Source organism: Orbicella faveolata, unplaced genomic scaffold, assembly GCF_042242905.1.
Source record: "Orbicella faveolata isolate gen_17 unplaced genomic scaffold, um_ofav_v1 contig_34, whole genome shotgun sequence".
NCBI lineage: Eukaryota > Metazoa > Cnidaria > Anthozoa > Scleractinia > Merulinidae > Orbicella > Orbicella faveolata.
In genome coordinates this window covers 28,295,163-28,315,152 of record NW_028301563.1, presented here as the reverse complement: position 1 = coordinate 28,315,152, position 19,990 = coordinate 28,295,163, and the positions used below count along the sequence as shown (strand labels likewise).

The 19,990-nt window shown below is 40.6% G+C and overlaps 1 protein-coding gene across 1 annotated transcript; it reads left to right on the top strand.

Annotated features, from left to right (window-relative positions):
• The first annotated feature begins 1,911 nt into the window (after positions 1–1,911).
• Positions 1,912–19,818, top strand: LOC149105621 (uncharacterized). Its single transcript, XM_089270762.1, has 5 exons — positions 1,912–2,451; positions 2,610–2,698; positions 11,697–16,482; positions 16,599–16,666; positions 16,910–19,818. The coding sequence occupies exons 1-4, from the start codon at positions 2,366–2,368 to the stop codon at positions 16,663–16,665; spliced, it is 5,028 nt and encodes a 1,675-aa protein (XP_089126888.1). The 5' UTR covers positions 1,912–2,365; the 3' UTR covers position 16,666; positions 16,910–19,818.
• The last annotated feature ends 172 nt before the right edge of the window (positions 19,819–19,990 follow it).

The window sequence follows — 19,990 nt, the reverse complement described above, 5'->3', positions numbered from 1 at the left end:
CTTTCAAGTCTTTCAACGTTAAAAAGTGGAAAGCAGAGGCGAATCCAGGGGAGGGGTGGAGGAAGTTGCAACCCCTCTCCCTAACCCCCTCCCCCTCTTTTGAGGATCTTTTTTTCTTTCGTTATTTATTTGACTCACCATAAAAAATAATAGAATAAAAATAGTACTAAACGTAGTTTTTGACACTTCCAACAATTGACAGATCGTCAAGTTAGGAAAAGATAATAGGGTGATTTAGCAACAGGACGGGAACGTCCGATGACGACTGCAGGGCGCGCGCAATAGCCTGGATTCTGTTCTAATTTGACCATATTTGGGTGTTTGTACCGCACGCGCCGTCGTCAAGTGACGTTCCTGTTCTCTTGCTAAATCAGCCTAATGAACCTTTCGCGACTGCTTTATTACTGCATTACTGTTTTTCGAGAAACTCCAGATTTTATCAACCTCGTTACCACGGCCTTTGCCCATGGGAACAAGGCTGCAGATTTTACATCATGCATATGCCTTCACAAATGTGACAGGAATGCTGGAAATAGTGTTTTAGAGGGTAAAATCGGAAATTTCCCTGGGGCGTCATGGTTCCGGCCGCAACCCTATAGAAGCTGGCGCCTGCGGCCATTTTTTCCCCAGTATAACTTCTACACTATAAAAGGGAAAAGAAATCTACGGCACTGAACAAAACACAAACGTCTTAACAATCATTTAGTTAGACTTTGTGAACGGCATCAGAATAAATGCGCAAGGGATATGAAAATTTAAGGGAAAACTTCACTTTATAACGAGGCGATACTGTAACACTTCTAAATCTTACAGGATCCTGCAAGATTTTTAAATCTTACAGGATTAAAAACATGTATGGGTATAAACTGGTTTACTAGAAATTTGAAGAATTAAAAGAGGTATACGTTAACTGTAAACTCTTTTGTACAATAATTCAAGATTCGTTTCTCCGTTCTCTAATTACTGCTTGCTAAGGTTTTCCGGCGGCCTTTGAGCCTGACACAAACGGTACAAACGCTAATAAATAACTGGGAAAACCAGCTGAATTCCGAAACTGAGTGGCATTAAAAAAAACATCTTGAAATCTGAAAACAAACATCCGGCGAAATCAGACGTCGGTTACTGAAACAGAAAGCTACAACCTCATGGCCAGGAAATAGAAATATCGAAAGTGGATTTGGAAAACGAAATCTAAACGTCAAATGCGAATATACAGCTGTCAAAACTTATCAATGTCGAGAGTTAGAAATCCTGAAAATAGAATAAAGCCTATAGATTTCAAAATTAAGCGGCGAAGTTCTAAATTCCATTTGTCGGTAGAGGAACACTGATTTCTTAGCTTATTGCAGAAAAATAAGAAAACGCCTCACTGTGGTAAGTCATATTAATTAGATGTTACATATTAGCAATACTATTCACATACATCAATAGTAAACACAGGGAAAGGAATTCTCATGCACAGCAAGTGCCATTTCATTTCGGAACGAACACGGAAAGTTCGCATAACAAACTTTACAGAAATAAAACGAATTACCGATAAGTTATCTTTCAAAAAACGGACTATTTAGAGACTTTTACATCATAGTCTTAATGCACTTTAGGGTAGGTTATAATTTGGTCAATTGTACAGTTTTTCTTTGGATTTCAGTTATTCAGAACGTCCAAAGACTATTTTTCTCCAACTGAGTGATTGATTCTGATTTTGACATGTACAGGTAGAGTTGAGAAGAAAGATGTCACAAGCCCTTTGAAACTGAACTATATTCCTTTAACAGCTAAATTTCAACTGTCAATGATTTCATCACATCTTATGAAAAAAGGCAAGTTTCTTCATTTCATAAAAAAAGGTTAATTTGTGCGAAGATATTCAGACTCTGCCGTTCTTGTTCTGGTTTTAAAATTTGACACACTCCTTTTAGTCCTTGTCTTTAATGTAAAGTATATATGAAATAATTCATATTTGAACTGCGGTTGTGGATGAAAGTGAGGAGTGATCATCCCAGTAAATTTTCCAATTTAAGCAATTGGAAAGAAGAAGCCTGAAAAAATCAGCGCTTCAACGGGATTCGAACCCGTGATCTCCGCGATACCGGTGCGATGCTCTACCAACTGAGCTATGAAGCCACACGTTGGAGCGAGCTAAATTAATTGAGTTCATATCTTCCCCTGGGGAGTGAAATTATGTGACGTATATATGGAATAATTCATATTTGAACTGCGGTTGTAGATGAAAGTGAAGAATGATCATCGCAGTAAATTTTCCAATTTAAGCAATTGCTTAAATTGGAAAATTTACTGCGATGATAATTCTTCACTTCAGTCCTTGTCTTTGTCGGAAAATTTAATTGCCAAGCGTATGCATTAAATGTATGAATCGGTTATTTGCAGGTTCACTATTTTGGAAAAGTTTAGCCAGGAAGTTCAAGAGTTGCTATTTTGGATCAAAAACTTGTAAGTAACCTGCTATTGGAATTCAAATCAATCTGATTAAAAAAAATTGAACACTAAACTACAAATCTCCAAGAAAATCAAAATCTAAAGTTGAAAGGTCCATATTCTTAAAACTTAGATACGTTTACATCTGAAAAAATTCTAATTTATTCCACTAGGCTGCGAAGAAACAAAGATCACTTAGCTCACAGTCACTCCAGGAAAGAGATTTCAGAGAAACAAAGAGAACAGAAATACTCCATTGCAAGTAAGTCACATTTTACCTGCGTGTGCTAATATTCGCGATATTGTCAGGCATCAAGCAAAACAAGTGAAATTAAAGAGATATATTTCTTAATTCAGTGTTAATGGCGTTCTATTTCCTTTCAAACAATTGATACAGTCAGAGGTCTATGGTAAAATTGTGATATAGTATAATACAGATCTCCTGATGATATTGGCCGATTTGAAATCGCGAGGACGATTACTGTATACGACACGAGGTCCAATTACTAATTAATCGTACCTATAATAAATTTCGGAATTGAGAACTTCTCTTGACCGAAAGCGTCTGTGGCGCTTTCATCAGTTTTGAAAACTGCAGGAAACACTGCGGAGGAAGCCATTAAAGCGCGCGTAACTGGCTTCTGAAATTAATGATCAAATTTTCAGACGAGATAAAATCTAGTTAAACCTTGAAGGCAGCCATATTAATTGGTACCCCAAAGAAGGACACACCGACATGGTACCTATTTGCTAAGTATTGTAATTTTGTCAAAATTATTTCGTACTAACTTGGTTATGGAAAACGCCACTTAGAGCAGAGTTCAGTTTCTATCTGCCTGCTCTGAAACTATCTTGAAATTTTTAATACAAAAGAAACAGTTTCGAAAAATTATTGAATCCCTGAAAACGGAAATTTAACAATAACTGCATCTCCTGATATTCAGATATGAAAAGACAACTATGAAACGAGCCTGCCATGATGTCAGTAAATAACACGTGGTTGAACTATCCTTTTGTCAGTCAGTACGTCATGGCAGACGGTCGACGTGGATTTTCCTCAAAGGTCTTAATTTCCTTTGCAATTGACAAACTCCTTTTTAAGAAAAAAAAAATGAAGATGGCCGATAACGATTGCTAAGCGAAAATTTGATATGCTTGTTTTTTCTTACAGTTTGTTGGTCAAGTTCGCTCGTGAACTCCAAGATTTGTTACTTTGGGTCAAAACAGTGAGTAAAACTCTAACTTTTAAGTGATTAAACTAGTGTCACGATAGTGTCAAAACATCAGCAGAAGTTTGAAACCTTTGCTCGACGAAATTTGTAGAGTGAAATGTAAAATCCGAAAGCATAAAAACCTACAACCCGAAACTGAAAGATATTGTCTAAATTCGTGAAATAAATATCGACATCTGACGAAGTCCTAAAATTCACCTTTTTCTTAAACGAACACTGCAAACTAATATTTTAGCTTAATCATTGCAGAAGAGAGGCTTCAGATTTCTATCATGAAATAAGAAATATTGCGAAAAATGACATTGCAACTTCATTTTACAATAATGTTAGTAATATATGCCTGTGTTGTTCCCTCTAAAGTTATGTAGTTTTTAAAATACTGTTGAATGGTGCGCTTTGGAACTGAAAGTATAGGGAAGCCACTACAAGGTGTTGTGCTCCTTGAAAATTGATAGACTACTGAGAAAGTGAAAATCACATCGCCATCAGATTCCCGTCTTCAAATCTGTTTATCAGTGCAATTCATCGCTGTTAGTTTTGCTAAGTCGTTCATGCCATGACTCCACTAGCTGACGACAAAACATTAACCCAAAAAATCAAGAATTCTGTACCATTTTAGTGAGTTACTTTCTAGTCAGTGACACAAAAATCAACAGAACACGTTTTAGACGGCCTTATGTTGTGGACATTGTTGACAAAAGTAAAGTAAAGTAAGGTAAAATTTTAAGTACAGTGATTGCCGAAAGAATGGATTAAAACGTTTCATTGATTTAGTTAATTTTGAAAAAGGAGTTAAAGCTAGAAATTTCCCAAGGCTAATTAAAACGTGTGTTTTCATGATCAGGTAGACAGAGTTGAAAGCGGCCTGTACGGCTATGTTATCTTGCACTCCAAGTTACTCTGTCTCTAGCTACAAGTTTTGTTTCTCTCCAGGCTTTAACTGTATTTATAAATACAACGGTTTTTGTTTCATTTTTAATAGTTCTCCACCAAGTCTCTCTTGGCGTCCCCTGCTAGGCTTGTTTTTTTGCTGGTGCCCGTATTAGAGCATTCTTAATATTTTGGTCTGCTGACATCTTGAAAACATGACCTAACCATTACCATCGTCATCTGTTCATCGATTGCCCTTGCATCAAATCTTTCTGTTATCATTTGATTACTGACCTTCAACATTTCTGATCAGCCAGTAATCTTTCAGGATTTTATCTCCGCATTTATGCTGGAAGACACTTGGCTTCCTTTAATCCTCTTTGGTTATCCCCATGACTCGGTAACATAGAGTCAAACAGAGACCACACTGCTCATGGATATTATTACCCTTTTGTATTTCACCTAAGCAGGCTGCTTTCCCATACTCTTCGAAGCTTGTTAATGCAACTCCTACTTTCCCCATATTTGAAGTCTTGTATCAATATTTCTGCCAGCCTGTTTGTCCTCCTTCGCCCGAGTTTCTCAAATTTCTCCACGTCTTCCACTTCTCTTTCCCCGACTCACCTTTAATCGTACCATTTCAGGGTTGTGCTGTTTCTTTGGTCTCCTCTTGATTGAACGTTTAACCTCAGTACTTTTCTTGCAAACTTGCATTGCCTTGACTCCATCTTCTAGACAACAGAACTAAATCATTCAAAAAATCGCAAGCATCGATGTTTGTTATCCATTTCCATCTGATACCAACCTTGTTGTTCTCCACTGTTCTCTTCATTACCCAGTAGATAATGAGAAACCTGAAACAGAATAACCCTGCTTTACCCTTGATAGCATTTCAGACTACCTTAAATGAAAGGTCCCACCCATCATAGCGCATTGGTTAAATTTCCGTGGACGTTTAACGTGTAATCCAACCTGGGCTGGATATTTTGACCCATAATTATAACTCCTTAACGAGCAGGATAGTGCCAATGATGCCTCGGTATATACTATCCAAAGCTTTCTCAAACTCCATAAACTGGTGCAACTATAGACCTTAATTCCACTAAATAACATGTCCAATGACATACACTGGGAAACTCAAACATGTGTGCTCAGTGGTACTTCTTCACTTCTATATCCAGCGTGCTCCACTCACAGCTGCCGATTGATGTCATCTCGTATATTTTTTAATGATCACTCTGCTCAATAAATAAACTTTGCTGCTGTTGACATACGAGTTAGTCCTTTCTAGTTTCCACATACTGTTAGAAGACCTTTCGTAGGTAATTTAATGATCTCACTGCTGTTTTAGTTTGTAGGGCACAATCTCTCAGCTTTTTCTTTTGATCCCAAACGTTTGCGATAACTCATGTGTACTAGTACCGTACGATTCTGCGTACTTCTGCTTTTAGCATTTCAATGGTGATGGAGTCTATTCTTGCTACTTTTCCTTTTTTTACATATCTAATCTCAGCCAATTTAATCTCTTCTTTTGTGATTTTACTGGTCCGGCCTAATCTCTTCACCGGTTGGTATTTCTCATCCTATGACAGCTTCATCTATCGCAACTGTTCACTACTCCTCTTTCTTATCTCATCGTCTTTTATTCATGTTTATTGGCAGCCTACCTTCTATTTTTCACCATTTCCAAGTTTTTTGCTCTTCCGTTATCGAACTTTTTTCCACCACATATTCCTCTCCTATTACCTAAGTCTCTAGGACATCTGTCTTCATAGGAAGTATTTGAAGTCTTTTATCGGGGATCGTTCAGTAAACTTATTGTCAGAACTTTTGTTCTCGATCTTCTTCTTTAGTGTCGTTCTCTATTTCATTTTTATAGCTATTTGTTCTAATCTTTGTTTTTCCCGTTTTCCTCGGTACCGTTTTTCCTCTTCATGTTGCTCAACACGTTTTCCACTGTTGCATCAAAAGCCTCTTTGCAGTTGTCCCAGCTTCATTCTAAGTCGTTTTGTCAAAGAGCCGTCAGAATTGTGTTGCTAATCTTTTGTCAGGCAACTAGAACCGTTTCTTGGCCCTTGTATGATCAAACACCTCTCTCCAGATGAGACACCACAAACTCCAGAGGATCCACCACAAACTTCAAGTCACACTTTAAGAGCTACAACCCCAAAGGAAGTGGTCGAACATCAAGTACGCAGATAGGAAAGCAATCAAAGAACTCAAAGAGAAGAACTACATCTGCCCCCCCCCCCCAGCGATAAAGGCACAGAATTCTGCGTAATACAGCACGACACGTACACGCAAGTAGCCCTAACTCACCTCAGTGACTCTAACACCTATCAAAAGGTACCCCACATGTTAGCAAAAACAGTCGAGAACAAAGTCAACTCAACTTGGAGAAACATCTACCCACAGAACGAGTTGCCTCCTTATGTCCGGAAAAGCTTCATCGCCGCAAACACCGATCTCCCCAGCTTCTACCACCTTATCAAGACCACAAAACTGGTCCAGATATTAAAATACGACCCATTGTATCTACCACCAGTGGACCAACCCAGTGCATGTCATGGCTGCTCGCCAAAGCCCTTAAACCAATGCTGAAGGACATTCCAGCTCACCTAGAAAACAGCCTCGAGCTCATCAAGTGCATCCGAGCCAGCAATTTCACTACCAACAAAACGCTACCATATCCATGCAGCCTCGATGTGGTATCCTTATACACCTCAATACCCATACAAGAAGCCATTACCAGCGCCACCGACATATTTCACACCCCAATACTCCACCTAGCCAAACAAGACATAACAGACCTTCTCACAGTTACGCTTAACAACATGTACTTTTCCTTCAATGGTCAAGTTTTCCGCCAAAAAGAAGGCGTACCTATGGGTTCTAACATGTCAGGCATTCTGGCAATCCTATTCATGGACAGACTGGAAACAACTGCTCTCCCTTCACAACTATCTATAAGCTCCTACAGAAGATATGTTGACGACATTTATCTCCAGACAACTGGTGAAGAAATGGCAGACCAATTACATGATACAATGAACAATCTGCACCCTAACTTAAAGTTTGAAATTGAGAAACCAGAAATAACACCCAATAGCCTCTCACTATCACTACTTGATTTCCAAATTACCATCTCGAAAGGCGGCAAAAGTTCTTTCAAATTTTACAAAGGAAAGACAGCAAAGAAACCATTATTCGTCCACTACCAATCAACAATACCGGAAAAGTCAAAGATCAACTTCATTGGTAATGAGCGAAAACGTATCGAAGATAAATGGTTTACAAAAACGACAACCACAAAACACCAAAACATGTTTGACGACATCCTCGGTATCGTGAAAGCAATATAGACCAAACAAAGCACCCCCAGAGCCATCACAAAGACCTCCTATCTCTCATCACAGAATGGTCGTACCTGAAGATCCCATATATTTCCGAACGAGTCAACTACAGGATCACTAAAATTTTCCGCAAAGAGGGTATACCAGTACGTGTCACGCACAAGTCTTACACTCTGAGACGAGCTCTCTCTCACAACAAGAAGGAACGAATATGCACGAGGGCCAACTGCCCCATCTCCAAGAACCGAACTGTGCTTACTACGCAACGCTGTTTATCAAATCACTTGTAGCAACTGCAACCAACACTACATCGGGAGCACTACACGCTTTATCCAAGATCGTGTAAGGAACACCTGAACAATGATAACTCCTCAGTCCAAAAACACATTTCAAAGTGCCAAAACAAAGTCCACAAAAGCGTCGAAGGCAAGCCCATTGTGCTAGAAAACGACCACGCAAATCTATGCCTGTGCGAAGCGTTTTATATACGAAACTACAAACCTGCCCTTAACTCCCCGGAGGAATGCAGTAAATTCGCGGACCATTTATTCTAATAACTATTTTAGCATATCTAGAGACTATTTGTACTTTGGCACTCGCCCATTAGATCATATTACTGTTTTTTATTCATTTTTATCCATATTTGTACCTCATTTAGTTTACCTCATATATTTTACTCTCCACATTCTCTCGCTTTTCACACGTGTTTACTTTACATGTGTATATAAGCCTTACGGGGTAAACTTTTTCTTATCCCTTATGATGCAGTAGATCGGCGAAAGCTTGGAGATTTTAATATCAATTTCGCAATAGTTTTACAGTAGTGTAAGGCCTCAATCGAACTTTTGTCAGTTTAAAACACCTCTCTGATTTGTGGATTTCTTAGTTCTCATACCCTTTGATATGGATCATGTTCTGTCCGACAAGTAGATCTGTTTCTGCATGCAAGGGTTCTTTCGAAGACAAACTCTATCTGATTTCTGGATACGTCATTTTTTACGCCTCATATTTATTCCTCGTGCCCAATCGTCTGGTCAACAACAACTTTAAGGAAACCATGATAGCGCATGTCCAGAAATCGTTCACATACATGCCCCATAAACGCGACCTAAGTGGACGGCTGGCGAAACAAAAATTGCCGTTGTATGTGTAAGAAAAAGAGTCACATTCTCCCTACCTCTTTGTCCCTCGAAAATTCTACAAAGTTGCCTATTAATGATTTAAAATGTTCAATTACGTTCTTCCGCTTCCAAAAGTTACGACTAAGAATGAAATAATCGCACCTATTTAACTTTATTGAAGAACACCAACCATTTCTCCTTAAGAACCCTTTCCGCTGTTCTTCTGCTTGTCTTTCCGGGTCGACCCCGATTCCTTCTGTTTTCTGGTAGCCATGTGAGAGCGATTCGAACATGCAAAAGATGATCCATTCTAAGGATGAGACCTAACAACGTCCAGCTCTTCTTTGCCCCCTGCTTGCTTACTGGTTCACTCTCCGCTTTTATTTCAGTCTCCTCGTTTGTTTTGCGCATTGACAAGTAGATCTTTAATATCCGATGTAGGCCCTTGTGCAAGAACACATGCAGCTTTTTCTCGTCTGCTCTAGTCACTCGCCACGTTTCACATCCATTGGTTTTGCTGTGAAACTGATAGTCCCTCAGATCCTTCTTAGCTTGTTATACGCAGCAAGGGCTTGTCCTAGTCTTGCTGGAATGTGTTCTTCCGTGCCGCGTGACCTGCTGATGTATGAACCAAGAACACAAAACTCTCTACGTCTTTAACATCTTGTTCGTCAAATTGCACCTTCTCATTGCTAGCTACGTTCAATCTGAGGAGTTTTGTCTTCTCGGAGATGATCTTCAGCCCAGTGCTTTACTTTTGGTACTGAACCCCAACACGTTCTTCTGGATTTGAGCTTTAGTGCCAGATGCAAGTGAAATATTGTCAGCAAAATCTAAGTTGTCTAACTTGGACAACAATTTTCATCTGATAACAGTATTAGCACAGTCCATCAAAAACAAGAACAGAAACCCCGACATGTTGCAGCCCTGCTTCAAACCGGACTTCACATCAAACCATCTTGTTAGACCTGTGTCATCGGGTACCGAACATTGGTTACCATCATACACTGCCTTGCCATCACAACTTGCCGGCCTTGTTCCTTACCATGTCAATTCTCTTAGGTGGCTCGCTGCACAGCCTCCTTGTAGCCTCGTAAACACCTTTCATTTGCACGGAATGGGCTATGTTGTTAGCCCATTCTCCCTTACCCTTTTGCGTACTATTCTTCAATTCTACGTATTTCTTGCTGTATTCCTCTTGCAGCCTCGCGCTAAGTCTTGGCGACCTTGCACGAACTAACCTTTGCTTTAGCCATCTCCTTTCCTCTAATCTTTTCCAGCTCTCTTGGCGGATCCAGCTTTTGTTTTTCCTTGTTTTCTAACCTAGCACACCTCGAGCAATGTTACAATAGGTTTGTCTGATCTTTGTGCGCTTTTTCTCTACTTATTTGTCGTGCGCTACTTCATCCTCATCTTCAGACCTAGCTGTTTCCGTGTTCTTTATCCTCCACTGACAGACAGTTGAACCTGTTCTTTAACTCCAACTGAAATTGTTTCCTAATTTCAGGCGTGTTCAACTTGCTGGTCTAGTATCTTCTGACTTGTAACGCTCTCCTGGCCGTTCTGTAAAACTGAAGCAGTGTTTTAGTGATCACCAACTTATTGTCACCTACGCAGTCCGCACCTCTATATGCTCTAACATATTGTGAACATTTTGTACAGATCATTTAAAATTGGCTGTAAAGGTAACTACATGATCGATCTGCAGCTGGTTAAGATATTGGCCATTCAGTGAAGACCGAATGTGTGGGAACATAGTCGATACAATGGCGAGATTGCTTAGTGCGCAGAAGGAGTTAAAGCGCTCCCAATTATCATTTCTCCCTCCTGCCACACCAAATTTACCTAGGGTCTCTTCCTCAGTAACGTGTTGATCACCCACTTTTCAACATCCCACATTCATGCTGATTTTTGGTTCAGCCTGCCATTTTTTCAGAGTATGGATGAGTTCCTCTTCTTCTTTCATAGTCAATCCAGTTGATAAAGACATCGTCAAGAGTCCGCCATGGCGTTGTACTGAAACCATTGTAGCCTGTATTATACTAGATAAGAATCACGCGCAACTACCAATCTGGAGGGCCAGGGTTTCCTTTTCCTTCCCTCAGTAGTCAAAAGTTCCGGTTATTTCTTATTCTTATTTATGTTGTGACTAGACCTGTAAAGTAGCTTTTATGAAGTTAAGAATCAGACCCTTTAATAAGTCTTATTAAGGCCCCGAATACTCTCCTTTCGCGACTACCGCTCAGCTGCTACCTGCGTTAGCGGAGACTACGATGAGGAGGACTTGCCGCATATGACTTCGCTGGCAAAGCCATGTCATATTACAAAAAAAAAATTCCCAGCATTTACGAGAAGAGCATTGCTGACACTAGCTAACCTCACTGAGATCTAATGCCAGCAAGTAGTTCGTAGATGTTACACTTCAAACCATGCACTCCAGACAGTTAGCGAGAGTTATCCTTTAGAAGCAGCAGAAACACTAAAGGTGTTTTCGGCAGCAAACGTGTATAGGCTGCAGGACTTCAAAGTTTTGAGCTTGAATTATGTTACATTGTTAAACTTTACCAATGGTTACTAGACTATTAGACTGTATTACTTTCGGAAATAACCTGGTGATCTATTGTGAAATATGTCTATAATAAAACCACTTGAACGCTAAACAATTTCCATTGCCCTTAACACAGAAATGGAACAACAGAGATCGAAAATTTTAGAGCATCAGAAGCAACGCCTAAGCAATATCAGAAAAGAAGACCACACAGTTAAAGAAACACAAGCCGACGGTCACCTTGTCAGAGCTGGTAGTAGCAACGAAAATTACGAAAAGGCTGTTACGAGAAATCAGCAACATCTTCACATAGCCAAGGAAGTCAGCAGCGAAATAAGTAAACGAGATACCTGTGGTGTACCTGTCGAGCATGATTTTAAACAAACCATAAAGTACCCCGAGCAATGTCTCAGCATTGCTAAAGAAGTGGGTGACAGGGCAGGAGAAGGACGTGCCTATGGCAATCTCGGCAATGCTTATCAAGGACTCGGCGATTTTAAACAAGCCGTAAAGTACCACGAGCAAGATCTCAGCATTGCTAAAGAAGTGGGTGACAGGGCAGGAGAAGGACGTGCCTATGGCAATCTCGGCAATGCTTATCAAGGACTCGGCGATTTTAAACAAGCCGTAAAGTACCACGAGCAAGATCTCAGCATTGCTAAAGAAGTGGGTGACAGGGCAGGAGAAGGACGTGCCTATGGCAATCTCGGCAATGCTTCTCTAGGACTCGGCGATTTTAAACGAGCCATAAAGTACCACGAGCAATGTCTCAGCATTGCTAAAGAAGTGGGTGACAGGACAGGAGAAGGATGTGCCTATGGCAATCTCGGCAATGCTTATCGAAGACTCGGCGATTTTAAACAAGCCATAAAGTACCACGAGCAATGTCTCAGCATTGCTAAAGAAGTGGGTGACAGGGCAAGAGAAGGACGTGCCTATGGCAATCTCGGCAATGCTTATCAAGGACTCGGCGATTTTAAACAAGCCATAAAGTACCACGAGCAAGATCTCAGCATTGCTAAAGAAGTGGGTGACAGGGCAGGAGAAGGACGTGCCTATGGATATCTCGGCAATGCTTATCGAAGACTCGGCGATTTTAAACAAGCCATAAAGTACCACGAGCAAGATCTCAGCATTGCTAAAGAAGTGGGTGACAGGGCAGGAGAAGGAGGTGCCTATGGCAATCTCGGCAATGCTTATCAAGGACTCGGCGATTTTAAACAAGCCATAAAGTACCACGAGCAAGATCTCAGCATTGCTAAAGAAGTGGGTGACAGGGCAGGAGAAGGAGGTGCCTATGGCAATCTCGGCAATGCTTATCGAAGACTCGGCAATTTCAAACAAGCCATAAAGTACCACGAGCAACATCTCAGCATTGCTAAAGAAGTGGGTGACAGGGCAGGAGAAGGACGTGCCTATGGCAATCTCGGCAATGCTTATCAAGGACTCGGCGATTTTAAACAAGCCATAAAGTACCACGAGCAAGATCTCAGCATTGCTAAAGAAGTTGGTGACACGGCAGGAGAAGGACGTGCCTATGGCAATCTCGGCAATGCTTATCAAAGACTCGGCGATTTTAAACAAGCCAGAAAGTACCACGGGCAACATCTCAGCATTGCTAAAGAAGTGGGTGACAGGGTAGGAGAAGGACGTGCCTATGGCAATCTCGGCAATGCTTATCAAGGACTCGGCGATTTTAAACAAGCCATAAAGTACCACGAGCAATGTCTCAGCATTGCTAAAGAAGTGGGTGACAGGGCAGGAGAAGGAGGTGCCTACGGCAGTCTCGGCAATGCTTATCGAAGACTCGGCGATTTTAAACAAGCCATAAAGTACCACGAGCAAGATCTCAGCATTGCTAAAGAAGTTGGTGACAGGGCAGGAGAAGGACGTGCCTATGGCAATCTCGGCAATGCTTATCAAGGACTCGGCAATTTTAAACAAGCCATAAAGTACCACGAGCAACGTCTCAGCCTTGCTAAAGAAGTGGGTGACAGGGCAGGAGAAGGACGTGCCTATGGCAATCTCGGCAATGCTTATGACAGTCTCGGGGATTTTAAACAAGCCATAAAGTACCACGAGCAATGTCTCAGCATTGCTAAAGAAGTGGGTGACAGGGCAGGAGAAGGACGTGCCTATGGCAATCTCGGCAATGCTTATCGAAGACTCGGCGATTTTAAACAAGCCATAAAGTACCACGGGCAACATCTCAGCATTGCTAAAGAAGTGGGTGACAGGGCAGGAGAAGGACGTGCCTATGGCAATCTCGGCAATGCTTATCAAGGACTCGGCGATTTTAAACAAGCCATAAAGTACCACGAGCAATGTCTCAGCATTGCTAAAGAGGTGGGTGACAGGGCAGGAGAAGGAGGTGCCTACGGCAATCTCGGCAGTGCTTATCGAAGACTCGGCGATTTTAAACAAGCCATAAAGTACCACGAGCAAGATCTCAGCATTGCTAAAAAAGTGGGTGACAGGGTAGGAGAAGGACGTGCCTATGGCAATCTCGGCAATGCTTATCAAGGACTCGGCAATTTTAAACAAGCCATAAAGTACCACGAGCAACGTCTCAGCATTGCTAAAGAAGTGGGTGACAGGGCAGGAGAAGGAGGTGCCTATGGCAATCTCGGCAATGCTTATGACAGTCTCGGCGATTTTAAACGAGCCATAAAGTACCACGAGCAATGTCTCAGCATTGCTAAAGAAGTGGGTGACAGGGCAGGAGAAGGAGGTGCCTATGGCAATCTCGGCAATGCTTATCGAAGACTCGGCGATTTTAAACAAGCCGTAAACTACCACGAGCAAGATCTCAGCATTGCTAAAGAAGTTGGTGACAGGGCAGGAGAAGGACGTGCCTATGGCAATCTCGGCATTACTTACGACAGTCTCGGCGATTTTAAACAAGCCATCAAGTACCACGAGCAACATCTCAGCATTGCTAAAGAAGTGGGTGACAGGGTAGGAGAAGGACGTGCCTATGGCAATCTCGGCATTGCTTACGACAGTCTCGGCGATTTTAAACAAGCCATACAGTACCACGAGCAACGTCTCAGCATAGCTAAAGAAGTGGGTGACAGGGCAGGAGAAGGAGGCGCCTATGCCAATCTTGGCCATTGTTATTACCGTCTTTCGAAATTCAGAAGAGCCATGGAGTTTTATGAGAAACATCTAAGCTTTGTCAAAGAAGTGGGAGACAGGAGCGGACAAGGAGCTGCCTATTTACACCGCGCTGACATTTATCGCAGTCTCGGCGATTCAAAGAGAAGCATAGAGTACTGTCTAGAGAGTCTGAAGATTGCGGAAGAGATAGACGCCAAGAGTGGCAAAGGAAAAGCCTATTGTCGTCTAGGAGGAGCCTATCTGCGACTGTGTGATTTTAAACTAGCCAAGAAATATTTCAAGCTGCATCTTAACGTCGCTAACGAAATCGGCGATATGTGTGGAGAGGGATGTGCATATCTTCATCTAGCTAGGAGTTGTGAATATTCAGGTTGTTTGTTGGAGGCTCTGGATTGTTATCAATGCAGTGTAAACGTTTTCAATGGCATAAGAATGCTTCTTGAGTTTGAAGATACCTGGAAAGTGAGCTTTCGTGATAAGCATAAACAGGTGTACACCAGTCTGATCAGAGTTCTGTTGAAGCTTTCCATGACTGACGAGGCTTTAAATGCTGCTGAACAGGGACGAGCTCAAGCGTTAATGGATCTCATGGCATCAAATTCTGGCCTTAAATTACCTCTGCCTTTTTCTCTTGAATTTAAAGAAATGATGTCAGACATAGCAAGCGATACATCTTCTCACATAGTTTTTGCAGCACTTGAGGGTGAAAAGATCAACTTATGGGTACTCAGCAAAGGAAAAGATGCTCAGTTTAGACAGAGCAACGTACACAACGGAGATGCGTTTAGCTTTGTAATGAGCTTAACAAAAGCTGCTTTCAAAGAAAACAAGTGTGGTCGTTCTTTGGAACTGCAAAGAGGTGATGATCTACAGCTTACAAAAGCCTCTTGCCAAACAGAGCAGTCATGTTGCCAGAACAATACCTTGCAAGTTTTGTATCGTAGCATTTTCAGCCCCATCGCGAAGTTTCTAAAAGGTAATGAAATAATCATTGTCCCGGATGGTCCACTAGGCCTTGCTCCTTTTGCTGCGTTTGTGGATGAAGCTTCAAGATACCTCAGTGAATCTTTCAGGATCCGCATGATTCCGTCGCTGACAAGCTTGAAGCTGCTCGCTGATTGTCCTGATGACTACCACAGTAAGACTGGGGTACTTCTCGTGGGAGATCCATGTCTGGAGGAAATCACAAACATCTTTGGTCAACCCAAAATATCGCAGTTGCCATATGCCAAAAAAGAAGTAAAGATGATCGGCGAGATTCTTAACACCACTCCGCTCACGGGAAAGGAAGCAACTAAGGATGAGGTGCTGAAACGGATTGGTTCGGTTGCTTTGGTACACATTGCTGCACATGGAAAAGTGGGAAGTGGTGAAATTTTCTTAGCCCCTAACACACAACGGAGGTACTCGGATCCTGAAGAGAAGGACTATATCATGAAGATAGCAGACGTACACGCTGTTCAGCTACGAGCAAGGCTTGTTGTGCTTAGTTGCTGTCATAGTGGCGAAGGAGAGATCAAGGCTGAGGGAGTGGTTGGTATTGCTCGGTCTTTCCTGGGAGCTGGTGCTCGCTCCGTTCTGGTGTCTCTCTGGGCAATTGATGACGAGGCCACGATGGAGTTCATGAAGAGCTTCTATCAGCACTTGAGGAATGGAAACAGTGCCAGTGTGTCCCTCAACCAGGCCATGAAATGTCTCCGGAAGTCATCAAAGTTTAATGAGGTGAAGTTCTGGGCTCCATTCGTACTCATTGGTGATGATGTCACACTAGATTTTGGAGGAAAAGAGCAGGAGCATTGTAGGTAAGATGTATTTTAGAGTCATTTCAAAATAATTATGTAGTTTTAATATGTAGTTTCCGTTCTTAGCAATTTTAGTTTACCGTTTAATTTTGTACTTTTTAAATTTTAAATTTTAGTGTTGACGGTATGCATAGGAGGGATGCACCTGAATTGTGGCGATCCTTAAATCAACACGACAATTGAGGTGAGTTATAATTACTTTTAAAGTAAAATATAAGCTATCAGAAAAGAGTTCTCTATTATTATTTAGTCATCTCCCAAGCATGCAAACATGTTTAGACCATGATTAGAAATACTCCATGGTGTTAATCCGAAAGCAAATTACAAAACATTCGAAATAAAGAGTAATAAACAAGTAAAGAAACTTACAAACTATGCCGCACAGTCACAAGTTATTGTTGAAAACTTTTGTTTATATTTTTGGCAGAAGCTGAAGCTAATCAAGCTCAGGGAAGAAAACTCCACCCAGTTGGACCCATATCATATCCTACAGCAGTCCGTGTTTTCCTCGTGGTGCTTAAGCTTAAACATGATTTTTATAAGATACTAGCTGGTGTGAGCATTGTTGTAGATTCAAAGCACGTCTTATAATCGTAACAAGTTGATGTAACTTTTCTCTTAAGATTGTTAATCTCAAGTATACTCTAAAACTTACAAAAAATTGGTCAGAGCAGCCTTTCTTAAATTAAGCCACTCACGATTCTCAGTGATCACAAAAGTTTACCTTCTGACATTTTTTCTAGATTAAATTTGCTTGTTGTCGGATTTAATGTTCGTTTTGATAGAGACTAGGACAAAGAAGCAAGAGAAGGAAGGTTATTGGTCATTTGATTATTTACTTGTTCTAGCGTCAGTGAGCACACAGATAGCGAAACATTATGTATTTAGACTTTTATATCCTGACATATATTGGGAATTATAGTTAACGTTATTCAAGTTTGACAAGATGTGCTTATCTGTTTAAACAGAAACCTACGTAAAACGTTTTAAAGAATGTTAAGATAGTAATGACACTTTTTTTATGGTTTTTCACTTCAAAGAATACATTATTGTTGTTTTCTATACTTTGGTTTTATTGAGCAGAGAAAACAAAGAAAGTCTCAGTTTATATCGTCATAAAGTTGACAGTAGTGCATTGCTTTTGAGCAATATTTGCTAATTAAAAGCTACATAGATTAAAGTTACAACAATTGTTAATACAGGTAGCAGCCATAAGGTATATTTAAAACAATTTCCAGACTAAGATTTGATCTTTTACCTGATCAGCAAAAAAGACTTCAGGAAAGCGAATGAGATTTTATCATTTGTTTGTAACTATAACGTATAAAGCTATTTACATTTTTAAGGTAGTAGTGGCGTTTGCTTAGTCCGGGCCATTGTCTGGTTGGACTCGTATAGCTGGCAAGGACTGACATGGCGGAATTTTAAATTTTGGTTTAATTTTAATTTGCCGTTCCAAAATCCGGTGAACCGTCTTTATTAGTTGTATTTTGCTGCTAAATTTTATTCTTCGCTTGATGACAGACCTCTTGTTTTTGGTTTTTACTTTTGAAAATGAAACTAAGATAAGTTAAATCACTTTTTCTGAGTTTACCGACCAGATATTCGAAGGATGGGCATGCCTGGATGAAAACGTAAAAAACTTTACCAGATAAACCGAAGTTGGCAATTTTCCGGGCAATTTTGCATTTGCTCGTTACAGATATGGTAACTTTGCTGCGTTATATTTTGGCTTCAAAATAATTATCATTATATTATTCAGTCAAGTTTAGGCAGATAGTTTGAACTGCTCAACGTCTTGCATTTCAACGTGCTGTCACAAGTGACCTCGACTTACTTGTTGTGGAGATGATCGCCTCATTTTTATCCATTGTGCAACGAAGAATTGAAGAACTGTTTTCGTACATTGACATGGCCGAGGAGCAAAGTTAACCAGTCACATTCAATCATATCTTGCAAAGATGACAGTACAGCCATGAAGAGAATCTCACAATCCGGCCATGGAGTACATGCAGACCTAACAGAAGAGTTCCTGTTGTCTCCAAGTATTTCTGAATGGTACATACACAGCAGAGGACCTTAATGGACACAGAACTGTTCTACCGAAGGACTTAACAATGTTTACCATCTGCATGGAAGGAACTGAAGGAAGGAATTGAAATTTGAACACTCGGCAGCTGAGATGAATTGAGGACTTGTTTGAGTGACTGTTCATTTCTTGTGTACAGTTAAGAGGATTCAATTTGCAAACACATTTTATAAACACTTTTTTCGCTTTAATTTTAATCCTATTGTTGGATCTATATTCTCCCACCAATAGTATAGCTTAACCTCAGAAATAGTATAGTATACCGTAGTAATGGTATAGCTCTATTGAAATAGGAGTGGAGAGCTTTTGAGAACCTCACCCGTTTTGAACGCTGGTAATTTTAAAAGCATTGAAGAAATTGAGTTGACAAGTTTCATTCAATTTATCTGGAGAACCAGTTTGGATTGTCATGTGATTGGTCAAGAAACTTGATTTTTTAATGGCAGCCTTTTCTGACGGGCATGGTTTTCAAAATTTTGAATTTTTCAGGGTTGGGGCAAAAATTACTCTGGAGTAAATTTTTACATTTTTTAGATTACTTTAGCCTTCTTTATCGGTTTAGAGTATATTCGAGCCCCTTTGGTGATCTCATAACGTTTGAAAACTCGTGAAATTCAAGATGGTGGATACAAGAGGGCTACTTTTTAGAAGTAATGACAACACTCCTACGTGATATGAAATCGTCATTCCAAATTATGAACCTCAAAGGAAATATTTTTCATTTTTATTTCATTATCAGAGCTTTCATTCTCTAATAAGAGTTACAAGGCTAGGGCCTTAAAAAGCTCTCTTCTACCTCCGTCCCTAAGGACCAAAAAGGGCCAATTTAAGTCAGGGTAACGTGGATATGTCTGCGGGAACTCGTCACCGAATTGATCGGAGAAGCAAATTAGGGCACGGTAATCCTTTGCAAGAGTTGTGGACGAAATTGTACCTAATCTCCAACCGGTTAAATTCTTAAATGACCAGACATTCTTTCAAATTAAGAAAAGTTCCTATTCTAGAGTCGAACCTCTCCAAAACAGCCAGCCTATTTTATTAGGAACGTCAGCAAACATTGAGAAACGTCGGTTTAATAACGCAGACATGTCCTTACGCTGAAAACACCTTAATGATATTATGCTGCAAAGAATTAGTAAAAAAGAGCACACTGCTGTGCATGGACTATTTAGATAAGGCGTAACTGTAACTAAATTAAAATCTTGGCAGAAGAATATTGTTACATTAAAAGCTTGTGGTTCTTTAAAGGTACTCCTCTCTGAAGCAAGCGCGTGGGGTTTATGTCTAATACACATGCCGCGATGGGAGAAGCATAGAAAGGTTTAAGGGCTGGGCATAAGCTTTACCTTATGCATAGCAATGATGTATTCATTGGCTACACCTATCGGACTTTGTAATCTCATTAATGTTTGTCGATCA

Excerpts from the sequence above, each read along its gene's own strand:
- LOC149105621 (XM_089270762.1), top strand. The coding sequence starts at position 2,366 with ATGTATGAATCGGTTATTTGCAGGTTCACTATTTTGGAAAAGTTTAGC. Across the intron at positions 2,452-2,609 it reads CTATTTTGGATCAAAAACTT|GCTGCGAAGAAACAAAGATC; the intron begins GTAAGTAACCTG and ends TTATTCCACTAG. Across the intron at positions 16,483-16,598 it reads AAAGAGCAGGAGCATTGTAG|TGTTGACGGTATGCATAGGA; the intron begins GTAAGATGTATT and ends TTTAAATTTTAG.